General features: G+C 28.1%; 2 protein-coding genes across 2 annotated transcripts in view; both read right to left on the reverse strand.

Moving 5' to 3' along the window:
* Positions 1 to 2,347: 2,347 nt before the first annotated feature.
* LOC113363254 (post-GPI attachment to proteins factor 2-like) lies at positions 2,348 to 14,824 on the reverse strand. The gene is made up of 7 exons (XM_026605743.1): positions 14,712 to 14,824; positions 7,177 to 7,392; positions 4,521 to 4,655; positions 3,696 to 3,851; positions 3,514 to 3,622; positions 2,710 to 2,919; positions 2,348 to 2,580 (listed from the first exon to the last, which is right to left on the reverse strand). The coding sequence occupies exons 2-7, from the start codon at positions 7,216 to 7,218 to the stop codon at positions 2,387 to 2,389; spliced, it is 846 nt and encodes a 281-aa protein (XP_026461528.1). The 5' UTR covers positions 7,219 to 7,392; positions 14,712 to 14,824; the 3' UTR covers positions 2,348 to 2,386.
* Positions 14,825 to 21,118: 6,294 nt separating this feature from the next.
* LOC113386719 overlaps positions 21,119 to 25,986 on the reverse strand; it is a 36,112-nt gene continuing 31,244 nt past the window's right edge. Inside the window, exons 11-13 of the mRNA XM_026624482.1 lie at positions 23,653 to 23,841; positions 23,343 to 23,563; positions 21,119 to 21,223 (exon numbers count right to left, since the gene is read on the reverse strand). Of these exons, the coding sequence (XP_026480267.1) occupies positions 21,119 to 21,223; positions 23,343 to 23,563; positions 23,653 to 23,841 (515 nt within the window). The remainder of the gene's footprint in view (positions 21,224 to 23,342; positions 23,564 to 23,652; positions 23,842 to 25,986) is intronic.

Below are 25,986 nucleotides of genomic sequence, written 5' to 3' on the forward strand. Positions count from 1 at the left end.
TTTTACACCTTGGCAATATTAAAATGTAATCTAGTTAAGTATTCATATTTCGAGTTCATTCTTTTACAGAACTTAACTTGGAAATTCATTCAACAAAGTATTTTTATTAATAAACTTCACTTTGTAATTGCCAAAGTCTCATCGTTTAATTATAATTAGCAGCAATAAGACTAGAATTTTTTTCAGTGCATATAAAATTAATGAGGTATTGTTAATTTTGTTTGCATTTCAATAACTTGATGTATATATATGTGTATATCATGTGTCCGGTTAACATCCCATGTTTTGTACATAAAAGAAATTCAGCACAAGTTATTACATTGCCAAACAATTTTAGTAATCCTCTACATGACATTTTTCTACTTCAATAATTGTTGGAAATTTTATAGTTGCTTTATGTTCAAAACATGTTATGTAACTTTATCCAAATGTTATGTGAAAATATGTACGTATATGGATGTTTGGCCCCTTGATAGTAAAAGTTGCCCAAAGCCCTAATATTGATTAAAGTTTCGAGACACAGTACTGAAACACTTAATTCTTATGCATATATACATACATAGATACATACATATATATATATATATATATATATATATATAAATTTGTTTATTCCAAATAATAATTATTCTCAAATGTTCTGTGCCTCGATAAGTTAAACAATTTACTCATTGTTTCAGATCTAATCTTGTAATGTAATTCTAATAAAATTCCATTATATCACCCAAGAGCATTAAATTTATGTAAGTATATTTGTATATGTATCTGTAAATGTATGTATGTGTATGTATTATATATATACAAACAATTTAATATTTCACAGTGCAAAATCATGAACGCAAAAAATATTCTAGTTAAGCTATCTAATATTCCTCTTTCATTTGGCTTATAATCTAATTTGTATGTTATAATTTATAATTTTCCAAATTTATACTGTAAAGTAACTTATTTATAAAGTAGATCTATCAAAGTATCTCGTTATCATCTAAAATGCAATATCCATTTGGAATTATATTCGAATAAGACATAAAAAAATCAAAATACCTACTGTATCTAATAATATCACTGTTCAGACTATAAAGTTCATTGTGTGATTAAAAAGTAAATAAGATGTAGAAAAAATATATTCAAAAAGTACTATTTACTCAATTCACACATACGACACCTGCACAAGCACATACTACTTTGGAGGAAATATGCATATGCATTAATAAATTCGATATCGATTATAATTTATTAAAAGGAAAGGGTTAAACCGGTATAGTTAATTCAGGCTATAAACATATTTCATAACACATAATGATAAAAAAAAATTTCTTACTTGGTAATTTGCCTTGACGCTAGGAAGCATTTTGAATAAATCCGACCAGATAACGAAAATGTCGATCGCGGCACTATCAAATAATGTATATAAATTGTCATCCTGTGCCATTTCACTTTTTATACGTAAGCAAAGTCGTTTTGTACGGGTTACAGATTTTGCGCGATTAAGAACTCAAATTATATGCTAGAAAAACGTCTATAGATCCTTCAATCATTTGCTATTTTACTACGAAATGTGAAAAGTCACTAAAAGAATTTTGAGCCTTACAGCAATATAAACTAATGACGTTTTGCGCCAATTCATCATTTACGCGAATTTACTAAAACTATTTTGCGCCCATTTCACTTTGATCACTGAAAGTAACTGACAACTTGTAAATTTACTTCACATCTATCAACAGAAGTAGAAGAAGACATTCTGCATTAACTTCAGAGCGAACGCGATGGATAAAGTTTCGCGCTTAATTTAAATTAAAAATACTAAATTTAAGCAAAGCCTATTGTTAATGTACCACCTCTATAGTTTTTGTTTTTGATCTATATACAAAACTTGAAAATCTATTTACATGATAAAAAACTATCCAATTATCTGAAGATCGCGTTTTTTACTAAATTATCATTTGATTATTTATTTTTCTAGTTTAATAAGAAATCTTTATTTCTTGTTTCTTAATTATATTTTAGTGTACCATTCATTTATCAAAAAATAATTCGAATCTGGAAGAAATTAAAAACTTTGCATCAAATTCATACAGAGTTCAAGTTGGAAGCAACTTAGGAAATTTTGGTCAACTTTTTTAAGAACCAAAGCTGTTTTGTGTATTCGCAAGCTTACTCATATTGTTATGAAATATATTTATCCTGATTAACTATAACCAAGATATAAGGTTTTCAAACAAGATTTGAATGAACTTGAGCAGATACTTTTCTGCTTTGGCAATCCTAATACTTCACATGCATATTTCCTAAAGAAAATAAAAAATATACTTAAAAAAACGGGTAATATCCATTTACCAATAATTATCCATTCCTCTCTTACAAGTTCACTACATGTCCTTCGATTTCAGTTTAATTTTCCAATATTTGCTTTTACTGAATTATGATTAATTTGTTCCTTGCAGTTCTTTTCTTTATCAAGAGAATTATCCCACTGTGTGACAATTAGTTGCTCCATTGGAAAATCTTTTATCACAGTCACATGGAAAACCATGTTTGCAAAAGCTATCACATATTCACATAAAGCAAACCAACTAAATGCTGTAATCAGAATTATCTTATGTAAATAAACTATAATAATATATATACTATACATATGTAGAAATTTTGAATATATTGAAGTTTAAATTATTATAAAGATCATCCAGATTCTAATAAAAGAATTCTTACCCATATCATGACATAATAGCCTGTGTTTCATAAAGAAAACGACCAAACCAACAGTTGTGATAATTGATGTATAAAACAGTATTTTCTTGATCTTGATCGACTTTTGTTCATCCTCAGTTTGCTCACAGACTGTTTCTCGCAATTTTATTTCAGTCAACATATGGCACAATGAACAGATCATAAAAACAATGAAGATCTTCTCATGTAAAGCTGAAAAACATATATTTTTTCAGAATGGAATTATAAGTAAACTAATACATAAAATAACCATGTAAAAAAATGCATGGCACTATGTATATGTATTCATAAGATTCACTATTAAATCTACATAAATTGTATCTAAAACTGCAAATATATCAAATAAACAAAAAAATAATATTAATAAGAAATAACAGTAAAAAATATTAGGTGCAATTGCTTTATAATAAAAATTAAAAAATAAGGTAATATATATTGGAAATATCATTGCACAATCCTAGAGTGATGATTAGTCAATAACTCTTGCATTTCTCGATACATTTTAGATTTAATAATATTTCCACGTTACAACAATCTACAAAAATAAGGAATACATATATAATGGTAATATCACCTCACAATCCTAGAGTGTAGATTGGTCAGTAATTTTTGCATTTCCCTATATATTTTAGATATAATAATATTTCCATGTTACAACAAACTACTATCATATGAGAGAGTTCAAAATCACTAATATTGTGCAAATTTTATGAGTAATATATAGCAGCAATAGTAGCAGCAATAATACTTATACAATAATATTCACAAACTAAACTGGTTACTTACGATAATTTTCACGATTTGAAATATAAGTAACACCGCATAATGCTGCTATTTCAATGCAATTCAACCAATGGCACAATGTGTTTAAAATTTTGGCTCGGGATGATTCTTGCTGTTGAAAAAAAAATCCTTCATTAAACATCATACTAAAAATAAAATCAGAAATGCAATCGGTGTTTACTTACTCCTTTATAATTAATGACTAGATTATCATAGAAAGTTTTTGATACCAAAGCAATTGCAATCCTGGGTCCCATATGCAAAGCAACACTTATCCTCCACAAATATCTTTGGGGACTTACGCCTGTCACCGCACTAATTGATGGTATAATATTATATACCTAATTTGGAAAAGAACTATTAATTTTTAAACTAAACATTACTTTATAAAATTTTACATTATATACTAGAGTTTCTGCATTACTTTAGTACTGACATTGGTTCAAAAAGCTTCAAGAAACATTGAAGCAAACGAAACTAAAAAATACATGCGTAAAATGTATCTACTTAGTTCAATTAAATATATTATAGATACGTTTCATATAATTAATTTTTTTATAAATCGAGTTAAATTAAAAAAATATACATATTCGATATTCAAAAATGGCGGCATAATTTATTCCATTGGCAACACTGTTTTTACTCTGTTTCTGCAACCAATCGGAAACTTGAAGAACTTCGCAATATTTTGCAAAAATAGTGCCGAATTTATGTCAGTTTTTTAATAATCGTTAAAATTTTTGATAAAGTGTATTAGTTTCTACTCATGATTAAATTAATTGAACTCTACTCACTAATATCATTATTTGTGTTGGAACAAGAATAAGGTAATTTTATTCAAATTATTTTTTTTAAAAACTGTACAACATGATGTTGTACAGTGCATCTGTTTAAATGAATTTAACAGATGCAATTCATATTAATTGCAATAATTTCATAACCAAAATCATTTGAGGATAAATTAACTTGTTAAAATAAAACATATATAGATGATATCATTTCACACTTACTCTACAATGCGTCTCATGTATGTCATCATATTGGAAGACATAGGCCGTTACAAAACAGATCAACAATGAAATTAGAGGTAAAGACACTGTCACTATACACAAATCACGAAAACTCATTCGAAGAAATACCATCACCTGGTTAATAGATAATATGAGATTAATAAGATATTTTAGACAGTAGTATAACATTCATACAAAAAGGATAAACATTATAGGGTTTAACTTGGTAACTGAATCGATTGGTTGAGACATAAAGCTGATTCAAAATTTGTCTATATCAATGGCGACAAATCACTTTAAATATTCTTTTTAAAATGCCCGAGACAAATATTTCAAAACTTTATAAAACTGTTACAACTTGAAGTGAACCTTCTATTAAACTCAATTACCAAGTCAAATAGTTATACTAATATTTTAATTTGACAAGAATCTTTGTCAAATATTGAGTCATAAAGCTGATTTAAAGTTTGGATATATCGATAACAATAAATCACTTCAAATATTTTTTTTAAAATGCCCAAGACAAGTATTTCAAAAATTTATAAAACTGTTACCACTTGAAGTAAACTTTTTATTAAACTCAATTACCAAGTGAAATATTCTTATTAATATTTTAATTTGACAATCATCTTTGTCAAATATTGAGTCATGAAACCGATACAATATTTAGTTATATCGATAACAATAAATAACTTCAAATATTATTTTTAGAATGCCAAAGACAAGTAATTCAAAAATTCATAAAACTGTTACCACTTAAAGTGAACTTTTTTATAAAACTCAATTACCAAGTGAAATAGTTTTACTAATATTTTAATTTGGCAATCATTCTTGTCAAATATTGAGTCATAAAGCTGATTTAAAATTTGGCTCGATAACAATAAATCACTTTTTGTCTCAATAAATTTGGATCGATAATAATAAATCACTTCAAATATTCTTTTTAAAATGTTTAAGACAAGTATTGAAAAAAATTATAAAACTGTTACCACTTGAAGTAAACTTTCTATTATTATTATGCAGATTACAAATAAATTTAGCTATACCCTTTGTTGTATGTTTTAACACATAAAAGAAATTTTTATTAAACCATTATGCTTGATAATGATGAGCAACTATATTCATTTATTTACTAGCCATTATTGATTGTTGTTAAGCTGCTAATAATGTCCAAAAAATCAACAAATTTGGTCTCAGTGTCTTGTTTAAGTTTATGATATTTATTTGAGTTTATTCAAGTGAATTATCTTTAAGTCTTTATCCGTTTTTATGTTACAATATTATTGACATGATAACAATGGAAATGGAAGCGTCTACTGAAATTGATCCCCATCGGATTGAATCACCATTTGTTTCTTTGACCGTCACTTGTTCACATACTATTTTTCTAACTTCTTTCTCAATGATCTCAAATCCATATCACAGCTCTTAATTCCATTATTATTTTTACCATTACAAAGATTTTACTCATACTTTAAAATGTTAATTTAATGTCATAAATGTTGTCTAAAGCTTGTTGATAGGCTAGTCTCAAACAAATGTTAAATTTGAATCATAGGACATCTTTATTCGATTCAATTATGTATCAAATTTCTTATTTATTTAATACTTCAATGATAACATTCGACAGGTATTCCTTGTCGAATCAAGTCAATTAGTTTCCTTTTTGCTTGAGAATTTTGTATTTTGATAAAACTATTTTCTATAACATTTTGAAGTGTTTCTTATATATTATGTACTTATTATTCATATATATGATTATACATATAATTATTTTCTTTTTCATTACAAAGATTCTGTTCATTTTATATTATTTAAAATGATGATTTTATGGCATAGATATTATCTATAACTTTTCAATAAATGTGCCTCAAACAGATGTTAAATTTGGATCATAGGACAACTCACTTTGATTCATTATCATAAGTCCAACAGGCATTCCCTTTTCGAATCAATTTAATTAGTTACCTTTTTGAGAATTGTTTATTTCAGTAACACTTATCACTATAACATTTTGAAGTGCTTTTTATTTATTTTGTACTTATTATTTATAAGTATAAAGTCTGATCAAATATCTACAGTCATATATCATATTAATATAAGTATCTCATCAAAAACTAGTTTATCGTATCATATCAAGATGCCTTTGAATATATAAAAATTTCTTTTATAGAACATTTAGTTTGTACAAATTAACAATCTGGTAAATTGGCTTTAAATAAAAAAAATTGATTGTTGGCAGATCACAGAAAACTGATGTGAAAAATCATTCAAGCAGTAAATTGAATTTAAACAATTATCGAACACTTTAATTTTGATGAAAGCAAATAGTACTAGTTTATAATATATAATACATTATAATATATTAATTATATTTATAATATATTAATTCTAATATATTTATAATATATTAATTATTAAGATAATTGTTTTCATAAAACAGTTATGAAGATGATTTGTGAACGATATTGTGTTGTCACAGTTGATCATAGGTAGTTCGTAGATGTTTCGTTAGTATAGATAAATTTGTTAGATGTTAGTAGTGGAAAATGTTTGTGCAGTTTGGCAATTTGAATTTTTGTGTTAACATGCTCGTTTGTGAAATGCTTTTTAATTATTATAAATATAATAATTGTTTTCTAATTTACTAATATACCTTTCCCTTTTCACAAGTGTCACCAGTCCCCGCATGCTTCATCTTGCTTCTGTGCTGAATATTCTGGCACTGGTCTGTCTTTGCAATTCATATGATAACACTAACTGATTGCATCAATTAGCTTCATCACTTTAATTAGTTATCTTCTAGAGTTGTTATCTATGAAACTACTGATCTCTATAAATAATCCTTCCTTCGTCGCGTTTCTGCCGCAACCTACAAATAGATCAACTACATCATTAAAACTGACTTAACATTTAAACAGACAGGATTTTATGATGGGCACCATAAACGCCAAAAGGAAATTGTAATAAACCAGTGGTTCTTAAACTTTTTATAAATTTGAATTATAAACTGTTAGATTTTTTTCATATTCCAATCAAAAAAATATTTTTCTGTAGTATTAAAAGTACTACTGTTACAGTAGGGTATTTTGGTACTTTCAAACTGGTTATCAATGCTATTCTTATAAATGTAATTTCTTATAGAAGTCTTAATGTAATCGTGCTGTCTTAAAGGGGTATTATGACCTAGAATTTAAAAAAACCTCATTTTTGTTCGCATATTTTCTAAGTTTAACTCTTCAAGAATATGTCTACAAAAATTTTTTTTATAATTTAAATTATTTGCGAAGTTATGGCTGTTAGAGCACAATAATCTCCCTTCATTCCGTTCTTACCAGATACTTTTAAACGCATTTTTCTCGAAACTGTCATTTTCGATACGATACTCAAGATTTCTCAACCTCTTTTGGACTAATTTAAATAAAATTATTAGTTAATTTTTTTATAGACTTTTCTTCAGTATAAACTACGCTCATTCCCAAATTCCAATTTTTATTTAAATTTTAAAAATTTCGAGAATATTTCAAAAGTCAAAATTTCTTAATTTGAATAACGTGTTGTAAATAAAATTTCTCTTTTAGTAGCTATTTTGTAAACAAAAACAATATAATAAATTTTTCAGCCAATTTTTTGAGGTTCTCCACTTCATCACCTCCTGGAGTTAAAACTTTGATTATTTTTAATTTTTATCATTATTTTTAAATTCTCAAAACAATAATTAATACTAAAGTAAAAGTATTTATGCCTTTATTTTATGACCTTTCAAAAATCGCGTAAAATTCATGCCTCTAGGCTAGAATATGCCCTTAACATTTTTTTGAAGTCAGAATACACTCTAAGAAATCAAACAGAAATATTTGGTCACAGTAACCCTTAGCGGTCCGGAACAAATTGAAGTTCATTCCAGGTCTAGCATTTATTCGAGATGCTTGAAAACATTTATAAATCGAGTATTGAAATTTTGTGCTAAGCTTTTTCTTTTTTATAAATATTCATTATCACCCCGATGACTTAACCAGTAAAGTAATTATTTTTGACAGTTTTAAGCTAAATAACTTCTGAATCTCAAACTGCGAACGATTTCTTAAACTAGTTGGTATTGGTATTTTGCCTTGAGGCAAGTTACATGAACTTTCCGATATGTGTAAAAATAAATTAATTTATGAGTGATTAAAAGTATTCCGAGTGGATTTATTACACATAATTGAAAACGAACGAAGACGTTAACTCGCAGTATTTTCTAAAAGCTAATTTTCAAAAATCAATAATTTTTATAATTGAACCAGTTTCCGTAGGACTTTGATGGTTTAGTAGCAGGATTCCCAACCAATATCTTTCGAACGGTTTTGGAATTTTTCAGAATTACGGGGTAAAACGTGGACAAAAAATTTTGCGATTTACAAAGAAACGGTTCGGCCGATCATAGCGCAAAACTGACAAACGATAGTCCATCGAATGGCTTTTAAATTTTTGAAATCGCAATTTACGGCAAAAAACTGTTCACATACGCATACACATACTTTTTACAAATTTGATCTCATTCGATTCAGAATGGCTTGAAACGTCGAGAAAACATAAAATTAACGAATCGGATTTTTTGATGAAAGCATAAACTTCTCCTTTGGGAAATTAAAAAATATAAAAACAATATTGCTTTTGTAATGAAATTACACAATAATTAAGAAGACATTTTTTGTATTTTAAATCAGGGGTTTGAATAGTTTTTCAGCTCAAATTTAATTCTAATTGTATTATATTTAAAATTAATATTGAAAACTTTTTGAAATTTGCAGAACAATCGGGTTTTAAAAAATTGAGCACAGGATAAATATTGCTTTCAAAAAATCCAAAAAGCAAGGATTCGGGACCATCCCGGAAATCCAGGCCATGTATATGAAAGGCACAAAAAATCGCAACACTTTTATTAACGCGTTTCTTGTAAATGTTGCAACAGTAAATATAATAAAATTAATAATAGTTTGGTACTATATATGCGCCATTGGATCCAGTTGGTAAAATTATCATCGCCTATACGGCGCCCGTGGTCCATTAAGGGATAATCGGACGACTCACGTAATAGTCGTTAAATTCTTGTTTATTCAATAAAGTAAACCTATAGCTGGAGCCTAAACGAATGTCCAAAAAAAACTGGCAAAACTACGTCATATTAACCGGATTCTGAGACCTATTTATAGAAGTAATAGAAGCACTGTTTGAAAATATGTCCAGGGGATTGAACCACTGTTTGGTGACTTTTTAGCTAGTTTGCGTACTATTTTTTAAATTTGGTTCATTTTATCATCATTTTATTATTCTCGATATTTTTTATACTCCAACGAAATTTCGTATTTTCTCAAATTACACAGGCCCTAAAAAAAAGTTGTCAGTATTGGGTGCGCGACATATGCTTTCCGAAGTAGTTTTTACCGCTGAACACGAATCTGAAGTCAAAATTGGGGATCAAACTGCAAAAAATGGAATAAAATAAAAAATACTTAAAATAACTTAAATTTTCTATTGAGTTTTTTTTTAAATACAACAGTAATTTGCATTTTCAGTTGTTTTATTGCAAATGTGGTTACAGATTACCCAGGGGCAATGGAGCGTAAATAATAGTTTGCAAATTATTGCCGAATTATACAAATAACAACTCAATATATCATTTAAGTAAAATTCATTAGTCATTTAAGATACAAAGGGCCAGGAATCGACAGAAAAAATAAGACTCTAATTATCATGCAGAAGGACTATATTTGCAGTTCATATATATTTCATTTTTATGACAAGAAAATAGAGTAGACTAACAGTGCAATAGTTCTAAATCGTTTCGGTTAACGTTGAATTTTATTGCATTGATTGCAGTTATTACAATTAGTGCTTTGTGTGTCTGTAGTGTCTTTTGATGTGTGTGCACTAGTTTTACACTTTTATAACGTTTTTTTCCATGTTTTGATATTGTAGTATCTTATTCATTGTAGTATCAGTTTAAATTATCTCTATAGTTTAAGTATAAAACTTAAATTATACTTAGTTTATTACTTTTATGTCCAATGGTTTTGTTAACTACATATTAAATTAAATTAAACTCAACATTTTCCTTTTCATCTTAAAATTATAAAAAAACATAATTTTATTTAAAATTTCATCAAGAGAATACAGTAGTTTTTGCCCACATTTTTTAAAACTTGACAACATAAAAAATCCCCCGGGTCAATTGTTTAGAAACACTGATTAAGTCCGATTAGCTATAGAAGATTTTCATCACTATTACTCAATATGTTTTTCAGTATAGAAATTTCATTTTTATTATTTTAGTTTAGGCTTTTTATTACTGCAATCCTATGTTGCGATCTGACTTATCACAGATGTATGTTCTAAAAACGAATTGATACATCAAAATTATACCTTGACATACAACTTATATGCTATCAATGATCTCAAAACCGAAAATTTTATCTTATAGAGAAATTTTAATGAAAAATATGAAATATATAATAAATATTCAAAAAAAGAAAAAACTAGCGGTTATGGCATCGTGCCGTAAAGCAAACTTCAGTTGAATCCAAGTTAAACAAATTTGTATCCGCACACACACATACATCATTTTTTTCTACGGTATGCCAAAATGTTCAGAAACGTTTGAAACGTAAAGATATATAAAAAAATTACCGTACCTTAATGAAATATTCGATGAATTGCAAATGGTTTCAAATTGACTATTATAAATACTGTAACTTTCATTATTCGTACTTTAGAGACAAAATATAAGAGCTTATAAATTGGAATAAGACGTTTATATATGATTATGTGAAAAGTGAAAAACAAAACTTAATGAAGCAGGTTCAGAATGAAGGACCTTATCTCATATTCCTAAGAATTATGTAAACTGAATTGCAAAATTAAAATTATTTATTTGAAGTGTATAAGCGAGCTTTAGACTTTTATGTAGAATTAAAATTAAAATCTGTATCATTTTCAATATTCAAAAAAAATTTTTTGGAAAATTATTAATTAAATTTTTTTTTGCTTTTGCCAAAACTAACTGTTTCTTCACACTTCAAACAAATGCAAAATGTTTTTTGAATCATTCAAATCGGATGTCTGTTCTCTCAAAAACTTAATTTATATTATCTGTATTCTTTAGTCCGTATTTCCGAAACGGCTGGACCTGTCTGCCAAAAGCTTATCAGCACGTCCCCCCATCATTAGAAATCGAATGCTTTTTGAATTATTCAAATGGTCGATCCGTACACCCGAATCGTGGACGAAAAATTGTATCCATACACACACTCACACACACGCACACAAATATTCATTTTTTATATGGTATGTATAAAAACCACTTTGTTAAGGTTCAGGTGGTCCTTTTTATATCACTCACGTGTAAGCTTTTATAGAGATTATATAAAAAATGGTAAATCTAACAATAAGTTGAAACTAGTGGTGCATGGCATCGTGCCTTAAAGCAAACCGCTGGAATTTCCCGTATCGTAACAAAATGTTCGAGGAATATGGTTTCAAATAGATTATTATAAATATTGTAACATTGTCTAATATTTATAAGAATTATATAAACTGAATTGCAAAGTTGAAATTTTTGTTTAAAGTATATTAGAACAAAATAAAATTAAAATTTGAATTATTTTCGATATACAAAAAAAAATCCTTGAAAAAAATTTTTTTTTCAAAAAAAAAATTAGAAACAAAAATTTTTTTTTCCAAAAGCAATTATTTTGTTGAAACAAGCAAAAAGTTCTTTGAATAATTCAAATCGGACACTTGGTTCTCTCAAAAACTGCCATTTTTTGCACATTTAGCTCGGTATTTTAGAAATGGGTGGACCTGCCTTTGCTAAAAACTAATCACCGCTTCTCCCCATCATTATGAATCGAATGTTTTTTTGGATCATTTAAATCGAATGCCTTATACTTTCAAAAACTCGATTTGTATTTTTGCACTCTTTGCTCCGTATCTCCGTAACTGCTGGAACTGCCTTTGCCAAAAATTAATCAGCACATCTCCCTATCAATAGGATTAGAATGTTTTTTGAACCATTCCAATCGGTTGATCCGTGCGCCCGAAAACGTGGAAGAAAAAATGCGGACATACAAAACACACGCACACATACATTTTTTCTGAGGTATGCCGAAATGTTTAGAAACCTTCAAAACGTCGACAAATGCAAAAATTTTCATTTTCGATTTTCGGCCTATTACTATAACTACCCTAAGGGAAGTTAGTTAACAATACATCTTATAAAACAATTATAATTACATAACGTACACTTCAAAATTATATTAAGGTCTCGTGAACTCGTGCTCACAACCAAAAAAAACTAACAACGAAATAAAATATATTTGCTAAGGATTTTCAAACAATGCCATTTTTCTCCCAATAGCGACGTCATAAGAATCAAGGTGATGGATGGTTATACATCTTTTACCCTCTACTTTCAAATATTGTTGTTAAACTAGTGATGTATGGCATCGTGCCTTAAGGCAAATTGCTAGAACTTCCCGTGCGGTAACGGCTGGACCTGCCTTTTCCAAAAACCAATTAGCACATCTCTCTATCAATAGCAATCGAATGTTTTTGAACCATTCAAATCGGTTACACCGTGCGCCCGAAAACGTAGACGAAATATTGTAAACCTTCAAAACGTGAAGATATGCAGAAATTTTCATTTTCGATTTAAGGCCCGTTACTATAACTACCCTACAGGAAGTTAAAAAAAACTAACGACGAAATAAAATATACATTTGTTAAGGATTTTCTAACATTGCGACGTCGTAAGGATCAAGGTGATTAATAGTTATACATCTTTTTCCCTCTACTTGCAAATATTGTTACAAAAAATTCTTAACTTTGATGATTTTTGAGATATCGGTGGAGGACCTCTTTACTCGCGGACCTTTAAGCCCCGTTTCACCCTATATATAAAATATTCCATAAAAACAGAGTTTCAACAAGGTTTCAGCATAAAGAATTATTTCGGTAATTCAAAAGTGATATAAAACGGTGTAGTTTATTTTCGACTTTCCAAGTAAACACAATATAATTATACATTATAGTAAAGATTCAGTATAAAGTTCTATATCATTTAACATGCAAAACTTTATATACCAATATTTAATCATATATTATGCAGAATTTTTATGGGGGCTCCAAAACGCGGTGTTACTAAGTTACAGCTTGTTTGGCTTATATATAAATGAGAGTACTGAATTTAGCTCATAATAAGGCGTCTCTATAATTCCGATTACATACCTGCTCAAATTATGAATAAAACAGAATTTTTATGGGGGCTCCAAAACGCGGTGTTACTAAGTTACAGCTTGTTTGGCTAATATATAAATGAGAGTACTGGATTTAGCTCATAATAAGGCGTCCAAAACGCGGTGTTACTAAGTTAACAACAGCTTGTTTGGCTATATATAAATGAGAGTACTGATTTAGCTCATAATAAGGCGTCTCTATAATTCCGATTACATACCTGCTCAAATTATGAATAAAACAGAATTTTTATGGGGGCTCCAAAACGCGGTGTTACTAAGTTACAGCTTGTTTGACTAATATATAAATGAGAGTACTGAATTTAGCTCATAATAAGGCGTCTCTATAATTCCGATTACATACCTGCTCAAATTATGAATAAAACAGAATTTTTATGGGGGCTCCAAAACGCGGTGTTACTAAGTTACAGCTTGTTTGGCTTATATATAAATGAGAATACTGAATTTAGCTCATAATAAGGCGTCTCTATAATTCCGATTACATACCTGCTCAAATTATGAATAAAACAGAATTTTTATGGGGGCTCCAAAACGCGGTGTTACTAAGTTACAGCTTGTTTGGCTTATATATAAATGAGAATACTGAATTTAGCTCATAATAAGGCGTCTCTATAATTCCGATTACATACCTGCTCAAATTATGAATAAAACAGAAACTCCACGAACTGTATATGTCGTTACACTGAAACCTTATTAAACCTTTAATATTTAATTCACAATTCGGTAGGAACCATAAAGTTTAATGGCAAAATTGCGCAACACATTCGACACTAACCTTTAAAAAACAATCTCATGAAAACTACAAGAAGCAGTCTACCGAAGCACTATTATTTTTAATCTTAAACTCAATTGCAAATAAACTACAAATCAAATCACGAATGCGTTTATTAATACTCACGCATCGAACGATTCCTGTCTCCTTGACCCTCGAGTCACATAATTGTGATAAATTGAATTTTATTTATTATCCATTATCTGTTCGTGTGCGAGTCTTTTCTGATTTAATTTTCGTTATTTGTTTTTAATTGTAAGGACGGAGAAATGGAACCGAATTAGAAGTCTGACGCCACTAGCACGGCTCTAGCGCTAACAAACTCTGAATGACATCTGCTCATGTCTCTTGACATTTCGCATTCATTCAATACTTTGACGGAGAACTTCACGCCGCACTGGCGCAACCGCGCAACCTGAACTTGCCGAAGGGTGGAATACTCGGATAACGGGATAGGGATAACGGATAAAGGACGAACTAGCTGTAAGTGGAATTCTGTCTTAAGGCAATTAATGCATCGTGCCTTAAGGCAAATTCCTGGAACTTCCCGTACCAAAAATTATTATTTTTTTAAAAAACAATTGACATTTTCAAAAAAAATTTACTTCGAAAAAATAAGATTTTTGAGAAACGATAAATTGGACAAAAAATTACTTTTTTTTTGAAAAAAAAATTTAAAAAAAAAAAAATTTTAAAAAAACTTTTTTTTTCAATTTTTTTTTGAAAAAATGATGTTTTCTCTATTTTGGCTTATTTTGGAAGATCTGAACTTTTTAACTTCCCGTAGGGTAAGTTATTGTAATGGGCCGAAAATCGGAATTGAAAATTTTAACATTTCTCGACGTTTTGAAGGTTTTTGAACGTTTTGGCATACCTCAGAAAAAATGGATGTGTGTGTGTGTGTGTGTGTGTGTGTGTGTATGTATGTATGGATACAAATTTCCAGTCACGTTTTAGGGCGCACGGATTAACCGATTTGAATGGTTCAAAAAACATTCGATTCATATTGATAGGGAAAAGAGCTGATTAGTTTTTGGCAAAGGCAGGTCCAGCCGTTTCGGAGATACGGAGCAAAGAGTGCAGAAAATAGAAATCGAATTTTTGAGAGAACGGAGTATCTGATTTGAATGATCTAAAAAGCATTCAATTAGTAATGATTGGGAGAAGTGCTTATTAGTTTTTGGCAAAGGCAGGCCCAGCCATTTCGAAGATATGGAGCTAAATATGTAAAAAATGGCAGTTTTTGAGAGAACTAAGCGTCCGATTTAAATGATTCAAAGAACTTTCTGCTTGTCTTAACAAAATAATTGATTTTGGAAAAAAAATTTTGTTCAATTTTTTTTTTTTTTTTTTTTTTTTTTTAGTTTTATCAAAAATATTTCAGATTTTATTTTTAATTCTGACTATAGTTCTAATATACTTTACAAATAATTTCAACTCTGCAATTCAGTTTATATAATTCTTATAAATATTAGACAATGTTACAATATTTATAATAATCTATTTGAAAACATTCAGTATTCCTCGAACATTTCGTTACGGTACGGGAAGTTCCAGCAATTTGCCTTAAGGCACGATGCCATAATTGCCTCAAGACAGAATTCCACTTACAGCTAGTTTTCAAAGCGATCGTACTGCTTTAACTGCATAGAGACAAAATGTCAAAGCGCGTAAGCGCCGCGTCGCCGACTTCCGAATAAACATTGGTACGGAACCCATAGGAATGCAAACAAAATTTATACTTATTGTTAAAATCTCTATAAAATATCTGATAATCTGATGTGCATATGTCTAATGATCATTTTTGACCGCCAAATGGCATTTTTTTTTACTTTTTTGGTTAGATCTCCGAAACCGCTAGACCTGCCCGCATGAAAATTTGATCAATTCTTCATCTTGTCAATACAAGTCAAATGTTTTTTGAATTATTAAAATCGGACGCTCCGTTCTCTTAAAAACTGAGTTATCGTTTTAGGCACTTTTTGCCCCGTGCCTTTGGAACGGCTGGACCTGCCTTCGCCAAAAACTAATCAGCACGTCTTCTTATCAATACGAATCGAATGCTTTTTGAATTATTCAAATCGGTTGATCCGTGTTCCCGAAATCGTCGACGAAAATTTGTATCCGCACATACATACACCTACGTACATACATACATACACACACACACACACACATACATCCATTTTTTCTAAGGTATGCCAAAATGTTCAGAAACTTCTGAAACGTAAAGATATATAAAAATTTTCATTTTCGATTTTTTGCGATTACTATAACTTGCCCTACGGGAAGTTAACAAGAACAAATTTACGATGCGGTTTAAATCGTTCGGGTATTTTCTATATAGCGTAAAAGTTTATAAAATACATATATTTGTTTATATATATAATCATCAAGTATTTTTAAAGTACTTTTAATTAATAAAATATGGACTAGATCAACTTTAACTTCCCGTAGGGTCTTTAAAAGATCTTTAACCCTTTTACTGAGTTTAAGTTCTTTTGATTTAGAATATTTCACCGGAAAACATATAAATCATACTTATTTTGAACATAAATAAAAAATTCACGACAAGAATTTTATATTTTCCATAAAATCAGTATTTACTTAGGAAGAAAAATCAAGAAACTTTGGTTGGAGTGCGGACTATCTAAATGCTAATATCAAAAGATAAAACTTTCGGGGAATTGTTTTTCATCAATTTGGAAGCATTTGAGCCACTGGGAGCAAGAAAATTCAAAAACATCCATATCAAGGACCACCCTAAAGTTCACATGTCCACCTATCCACCTATCCATCATTCTATATATCTACTTGTTTACCATTTTATCTGTCTTTCTATCTGACTACCTGTCTATCATTCCATCTATCTTTGGGGACGTCCATTGATCACGTGATCGATAATTATTGTTATCATCAAAAAATCCAAAATGAAAATTTTCGCATATCTTCACGTTTCAGAAGTTACTGAACATTTTGGCACACCTCAGAAAAAACCGATGTGTGTGTGTGTATGTGTGAGTGTGTTTTGTGTGGATACAATGTTTTGTCCACGATTTCGGGTGCACGTATCAACCGATTTAAAATGTTCAAAAAACATTTGATTCTTGCTGATAGGAACGTGCTGATTAGTTTTTGGCAGAGACAGGTCCAGCGGTTTTAGAGATAAGAAGCTAAATGTGCAAAAATGGTAGTTTTTGAGAGAAAGAAGCATCAAATTTGAATAATTCATGCTTGCATTGACAAAACGATTGTTTTTGAGGGTTTTTTAATTTCCCGTAGGGTAAGATATAGTAATGGGCCAAAATCGAAACTAAATTTTTTGCATATCTTCACGTTTTGAAGGTTTATGAACATTTTGGCATACCTCAGAAAAAATGAATGTGTGTGTGCGTGTGCATGTTTTGTGTGTCCAAAATTTTTCGTCCACGTTTTCGGGCGCACAATGATTTTGAATGTTTCAAAAAACAAAATACAATTGTTTTGTAATTGCTTTTGAAAAAAAAATTGAAGAAGATGTTTTTCCGATTTTTTTTCTCAAAAAATCTTTTTTGTTTGCATATCGAAAATAATTCAGATTTTAATTTTAATTTTGGCTAAAGTTCTAAAGCCTACTTATATACTTGAAATAAATAATTTTAACTTTGCTATTCAGTTTATATAATTCAATTCCTATAAATGTTAGACAATGTCCTTCATGTTAAATTTATTTGATTGAGTTTTACTTACTTTTTGAGTTTTATTTACCTTTCTTCAAACATATATAGGTTGCAGTATTTATAATAATCTATTTGAAAACATTTAATATTCCTCGAATACGGTACGGAAAGTTCTAGCAACTTGCCTTAAGGCACGATACCATACATCACTAGTTTAATAAAATAATGTTCTAAAATCACAAAAGTATTTTTTGCATTTTTATATCAAAACTCTTATAGTTTTTATATAGGTAATTCTTGCGAATATAAACTTGACATTATCTATATAATCATTAAAGTATTTTTAAAACAAGTTTAAATCCATGTATAAACTACTTGTATATATCATATTTCATTTATAAATTATTCAGAAAATTAATTCTTGCAAATTTTATAATATATTTTTATCTTGATAATATAATTGGATATAGTTCAAAGAAATTTATACGGCAATTTTAATTAAAATATTATAAAATACTATCACGAATCTAGTGTAATTCTAATGATTAAATAATTTTTAAAATATTTTTTTAAATAAAATTAGGATCTACTACAACGAAAAAGGACGTGATTCACACGGAAATTGAAATAACTAAAATATTATTAAAGCATTTTTATAAAAAAAATAATAAATATAAAATGTTCTTTAATTTTTAATGATAAATATTAAATAATATTTAAAATACTTTTTTAATTTAAATAATATACTAGTAAAACGTAAACGTAAATATTATAAATTAAACTTAATAAAATTATAATTTGTAGAAAAAATACTTATTTTTTCCTAAAAATTTCCTTAAAAGTCCGGTGTAGGGATATATGCATAAGGCAATTAAAATTTTCTGAATATTAAAGCTTTGATATATTGAGTAATTAATTAATAAATTATCTAAAAGTATATATTACATTGCAACTTGCAACTTTAGAAATTTCTTCAAGAATTATTTTAATAAAGTTTTATTTATTTTTCGAAATAAACATATATCGATCTATTGGTGCATGATGTCATTCATATGGCAATTAAATATCTATTTTTGTAGTATTTTTATATCACACTCTGCATATAAGCCTACACATGCTGCGATTCCAATATTTACTAAAATTTGTAGAAAAGTTATGATCAATACAATTTAATAATTGAAATCGTTTACTTTACTCATAATTTCATAAACTGAAAATTATTACAAATTTAGAATATAAAATAAATATTATTTTATAAAATCTTTTCTATGTTGATATTAAATCATATTTGGAATTATCTATGATCATTTATGCTTCTTAAATTAGGTGAAAAATAAATTTAATTCTTCTAAATTTTCTAATAAGGAACATCGAATTATTGAGATTTTAAATTTTTGATTCTTATTGAATCTTTGATCCTTGATTTTGATTTTATGAGTTCTTGTGGGAAATTCGATAAAATCCAATCGATTGTAGATTTACAAGCACAGAATGTTTTCGACTGATTCTGCTTCATTCCAAACCAAAAAGTGCTTATTGTTAACTCAGATAGTTTTATTAGTTTCATTAGAAACTAGTTGTTCTCTAAAATCTTGACCAAAGAGCGATATTTTCTGAGTATTCCAAAATGGCATTATAAAACACGAAAAAGACTATGCTAGAATAATCTATTTCGATTTTTCTACTAAATCAATAAATTTAATAATCGGGAAGCCAAACATGGAGATTAAATTTGTATTAAGAGCAATACGATATGGCAGGAATTGGAAAACTTTTCTCATCGACATTATTTGTAAATGTTAAAAAATTATTAGCAATTTATATACAAATGTTTTTATTAAAATATATAAAAAATTTATTAATCGTCCACTAAGGATTCAAATATTGATAATTTATATATTAATATTTTAATCGTACCTTGTACTACTTTGAATAAATTATACTTTAATCAGTAGAAGCAATTTTAATATGCTTTTTATATAATATATAGTATCTATTTATATATTGTCATAATTATAAAAAATATAATAATTGAAATTGCTAAAATTTGAGTGCATAGTCATTTATTTCTTGTTTCGAAATTATCGTTTTTCACTTTTTTCTCCTGCTGGATTTGCCTATTTAAAAAACTGAGATAAACTAAAAAAAATTGAGTCACCTATTTTTCTAAAAGCAGGTCATAAATATTGCGTTAATCAAAAGTTGATTTTACTAATAGATAAGTTTTTTAAAACAACAATAATATATAACGCTACATTTGATTTCAAGTGCTTTTAATATATTGTATATAAATTATATAATATAATCGGGCATAGAAACTTGGAATATTGAAATTATTATAAGATTGATAACATAAATTTGAAAAATAATTTATACCTTTAAATTATTAAACATTTCATATCTATTTCACTGATTTTCAAAGTTCCTAAGTACTCTTCACTTAAGTATAAAACTTATTGATTTAAAATTATTTCAATTAAAATAATTAAATTAGCAATATTTAAATATTACTGAAAAAACAAGTATTAGACAAGGAAACCTTTTATAAAAACTTTATAAAAGCAATTGTGCCAAATCAAAGGTTCTGTTAAATTTTTGTAATATATATTATCAATACATACATATAATATTGTAATGTATAAAATATATAATAAATCTTATATAATAATATTGATAAACTACACTAAAAACTATTCTTATCTTCAATTTTTTTTTCAATTTTGCAATACATTTTTGTAGAAAAACCTAATTTATATGCTTTACCTAATTTTGTAATGTTTGTATGAAAATAACATTTGTGATCAAAAATAATAAAAAAGTATTTATAATTACTTTTATACAAATGGTGATATATTATTTTTTATTTTAATGCTTTTAATTCCTCGCTCTGTTCTGGTTGTTGTTCCTGCTCGGAACCGGCAGCGCTCCTGCTGGCAGATTTGGGAATTGATCGCCACCACGCTGGTTCAGATTTTGATTCTGGACAAGAATAAAAAAAAATATTTACATTTATTGGCTTGATATTACTTTTAATAATAATTACAACATTTCCATAAAGATTCTAAATTTCAAAGCTTTTTTCAAATCGTTAACTAAACTCAAAGTTAAATCGTTATATAAAAATACTTAATACCTAAATAGGAATATAATAACAGTAGTCTAGTAAATTTATTTAAAACATACAACTAATAATAATTATAAAAAATAGAATAAACTAATATTACTGTCATGTACTCATATTGTTGTAGTTTGTTAAACAGAAACTAATAATAAGTAAATCAGTAAATGATTAAGAAAATACATTACAGCATTCAAATGTATTCAAATAAAATTGTATATATATACAAGTTTTTACACTTGTTGTTAACAAAAAAATAGTAAAAGATATCTGAAGATACATTTATTAAAATAAATGATACCTTTACGCTTTCTTCAAGATTATATTAAGATGCTAGATGGCACCTCACTTTAATAAAATCAAACATTAGATACCCATTAGAAAAATTTATATCAACTTCTATGCGAAATCATTTTATTCGTTCGCTAAAATAGAATTTTATTGTTTCATATGATATATTTGCTTAATAGAAAATATATACAAAACATTTAGAAGTCACTGTTTTTCATAATTATACATTAAAGTAGATCGATTATTAAAATTAAAGAATTATACAATTAGTAAAAATGTTTAATAAAAGTATTGGTTTTCAACTAAAAAGAGTGAGAGGTAAGAAATTATTGGTTATTGTAATCATTTTTAATATATTTTTGATCATATTTAAACATTTTTCACATTTCAAAGGGTCTTAGAACTGAAAAAAAAGTTAAATTTGGCAAAATATATTTTTGTAACAGCTATTTGATCTGTCTTTCACCGATGGCAGTTATTAACTACTTGACTGTTTTTGGCTTATTTCTTTTAAATAGAAACTTCACAAATTTTAACGTATTTATGAACTTGCGCAAAGTAGTATAATAAATGCTTAAACATCGAAAAAGAAAATTTTTGTATATCTTTTCTTTTCAAGGCCTTCTGAACATTTTGGCCTATCTAAGAAAAAATTGGTATATGTGTGTGCCTAAGTGCCTTTAGAAGATATTGGGCAAAAAAAACAAAATATGGCAAATCACTTTCTGAGAGATTTTACTTGTATTGACGAAGTGGAAATTGATTATATTTTTTGGAAAGGCAAGTCCATCGGTTTCGGATATGCAGAAAAAAACTATAAAATTTTCTTTTGGACATTTGATGATCAAAAATCATCATTGAACAAAAGCACATCAAATTATCAGATGTTTTATAGAGATTTTTATAATAAGTACAAATTTTATTTCCATTCTTTGAGTTTCGTACCCAATTTTAAACAATTGTTATTAATCTGTAGTCGATTTGTATTGCTTATTAATTACAGAGGTCTACAAAAAAGTTTATCTGTATTGGGTGTGAAGCATATGTTTTCTAATGTAGTTTTTACCGTCAAATTGCAAAAAATCGGAATAAATAAAAAACGACATAATTTCTCATCTGATCTTGTAATTCTTCTGCATAATAATTAAAATCTTATAATTTTAGTCGTTTTTTGACACTTTTTACATTAATTGATTTTTGAGTATTCATTTAAATAATTTGTTAAGTAAATTTATTATTTTTTTTAGATTACAGCAGTAATTTAAAAAAAAATTTTTGAATATTCAATCGCAAGTATGTTTGCAGATGACCCAGGGGGCAATGGGGAATAAATATGTTCGCAAACTATTGCCGGATATTAGCTTTAAGGCGCAATAATTGCACTAATACTTAATTTTATTAATCAAATACTTGTTTATAGTCTACTACTTTTAAGTAGACCATAAAGTTTAAAATGTTTATAATGTCATTAGTTTAATATTTATTAAACGTTAAAGAGTTTCTTAGACCATATGCTGTTAAGTAGATGGAAAATTTCAATTAAATAATAAATTTTTTTCATCTAAAATTTGTTTATATAACGGAAGTTCCTTAAAGAAATTTTCCTTAAGGCTCACTTTATGGACATTTTGATGCAAGTTCATATAATTATTTTATCATTAAACAATCTAATTATTTTTATCTATCAACCTGATCATCATCAGCATTGTCGATTCCTCCAGGTCCAGTCTGAGCAATTGGTGGAACATCGCAGTCTTCAGTGGGAGGAGCGACGCATCTCAAGCTTCGCCTGTCGAACACCAACATCGCTGGGCAGCGTTGCAGACGCGGGTAACCGCCTTGGCATTGCCAGTAACGGTTGCAGGATTTTCCTAAAGGTACGTTGCCGTTGGCATCTTCGTTACACAAAGCTGGGGGAAAGGAAATTAATAATTTACTTATCAGGTAAGGATAGGAAGATATTAAAGATTTTTTTTAAATAAATACGGTGTTTACTTACGATGTTTTTGGCAACCATCCACGTTCTCGGGCCAATCGCAGGAGTGTGCCCTTTCGTTGTACAAAAGTCCGCCGATGCAAAGTTGTTCTGTGGCGGTTCCGTTCCAACATGTCCAATAACGGGTGCATGAGGTTTCATGTCCGAAAATGCCGTAAAGCCAATCGCAGTGTTCTGTAGCTATTGGGCCGTCTAAAAATATAAATTAAATCTCATTTTAAAATTGTTCTTAAGGATTATGTTAAATCTAAATATAATTATTCAAAAAATTGATAAAGTCAAATATGTCATGCAAAACTAACACTACTCTAATTTCAAGTCGTATCATGACAGTCCAATTTAATTTGCATGAAAATTTTCTATACTTTTTTGGCCTAGTTATGATTTGATCAAAAGTTCAGTCAGCTGAGATGTTTCTCCATTTTTTCATAATCAAGTTTATTATACCATTGGAGGTATAATAAACTTTCCGTGGGGTTAGTTATAGTAGTCGTCCAAAAATCGAAAATGAAATTTTTTGCATTGTTATTTAACTTAAGTTTCAGAGGTTTCTGAACATTTTAGCATATGCTAGAAAAATTTGATGTGTATATGTGTGTGTGTCATTATATGGATACAATTTTCTTCCACGATTTTGGGCGCACGGATTAACCGATTTGAATTATTCAAAAAACTTTCGATTACTACTGATGGAGAGACGTCAGTGTTTTGCAAAGATAGGTAAAGCCATTTCGGAGATACGGAGCTGAAGGTGCAGAAAATCCAAAAGTTTTTGATAGAACGAAGCATCTGATTTGAATGGTTTAAAAAACATTTGAAAATATCAAAAATGATTGCGGTTTCAAATTTAATTTTAGCTGAAATTCTAAAGTTCACTTATATAATTGAAATGAATAATTATAACTTTGAAATTTAGTTTATATACTTATTAGACAACTCATTCTAACTTAGCTTGATTCTAAATATATGTAAACGCCGTCGTCCAGTTTATAAGCTCTTATTATTAAAATACGAATAATAAAAGTTACAGTTTGTATAATTATCTATTTGAAAATTAAACATAAAGGTTAAAAGTTCCTTAAGGCACGATGCCATACAACACTAATTATTTTAGTTTCACAAAAATTTTTGTTCTGATAGAAATTAATATTGTTTCTTGTCAAATTCTTCAATTTATCAATCAACAATGTTTTTTATTATTTGTTGCAGAAATAGTTTTATTCCTAGACAATATTAGAATACCCCGTGTTCATATTGTTTCAAAATCTTTTGTACTATTTTTTTTTGGAAAACTGTATTTTATTTTGATAACTACTAGTTGGAAAATTTTTTCGCGCAAAGATTGACAGAGCAGTTTGATTTTAATATTTCGATTTTGTTTTTAATATTTTTGAAAGTTTATGAACGCATTATGAATTATTTAAATAGATTTGGTTGGAAATGTTGTTTTGTGTTGTAATTATTTTAGCGTTGGTCAACTTGTTTCAAATTAGTGGATTTTGATTTGGATTCAAGTTTGATTAAATTGAGATAGGAAAGAAGTAATCGGTAGATTACAATTCTTTCTATCAGCCTCGACAAGGTTGCACTTGCACCTTACGTTAGTTTGCTTTATCAATATATTTTTTTCGTTCTTTCTATAATTGCCATGTGGCTCAAGCTTCAAAATTCATATATGAAAACACTTTTTTGAAAAAAAAGCTTTTTTTACGAAAAAAATATTCTTGCTTCTACATTTCTAATGCGTTATGCTAGATTCTCGTTTTATAAGTTATGTACAATAAATAGTTGTTTCCTATTTTTATGTAAAACATCTGATAGAGACTAGTTACAACAGTAATAGACGCAAGGTCGTTACTGCGCTTGTTACATATTTATATAAATCATTTTTACATCCAGTTCTGCTAAGAATGTTGACACATTTAGCCTTTATTTTTGTAAAACACAAAGTATTTTACTATTAAGATTTCTCTTGTAATACTGAATTTTGTGTACGAGTACATTGCATTAATATTTATGAATTGGTAGTATTTAATGAATATTATATATCAATCTATCCATATACATATTTAATATGTTACCAGTAAATATTCAATTTGGGCGACTCACGTTTTAATTGTTTCAAATATTCAATTATTGTAGTAAAAATGCCAGAACAGGTTCTATTTTTGTTTTTTCTTCAAATAAAATCTTTCCCAATTTTGCAGCAAGAGAATAGTAAAGGTAAAATTGTATATCCTAACTATAATGCAGAAAAGTTGCGATTATTCTGCTATAATTCGAAAATAGCTTGGAATTAGAGTTACTTAGCAATTGGTTATTTTCAATTTTTATTGA

This window comes from Ctenocephalides felis, unplaced genomic scaffold (genome assembly GCF_003426905.1).
Source record: "Ctenocephalides felis isolate EL2017-DRISC unplaced genomic scaffold, ASM342690v1 CF-g0.4_SCAFFOLD_00845, whole genome shotgun sequence".
Lineage (NCBI taxonomy): Eukaryota > Metazoa > Arthropoda > Insecta > Siphonaptera > Pulicidae > Ctenocephalides > Ctenocephalides felis.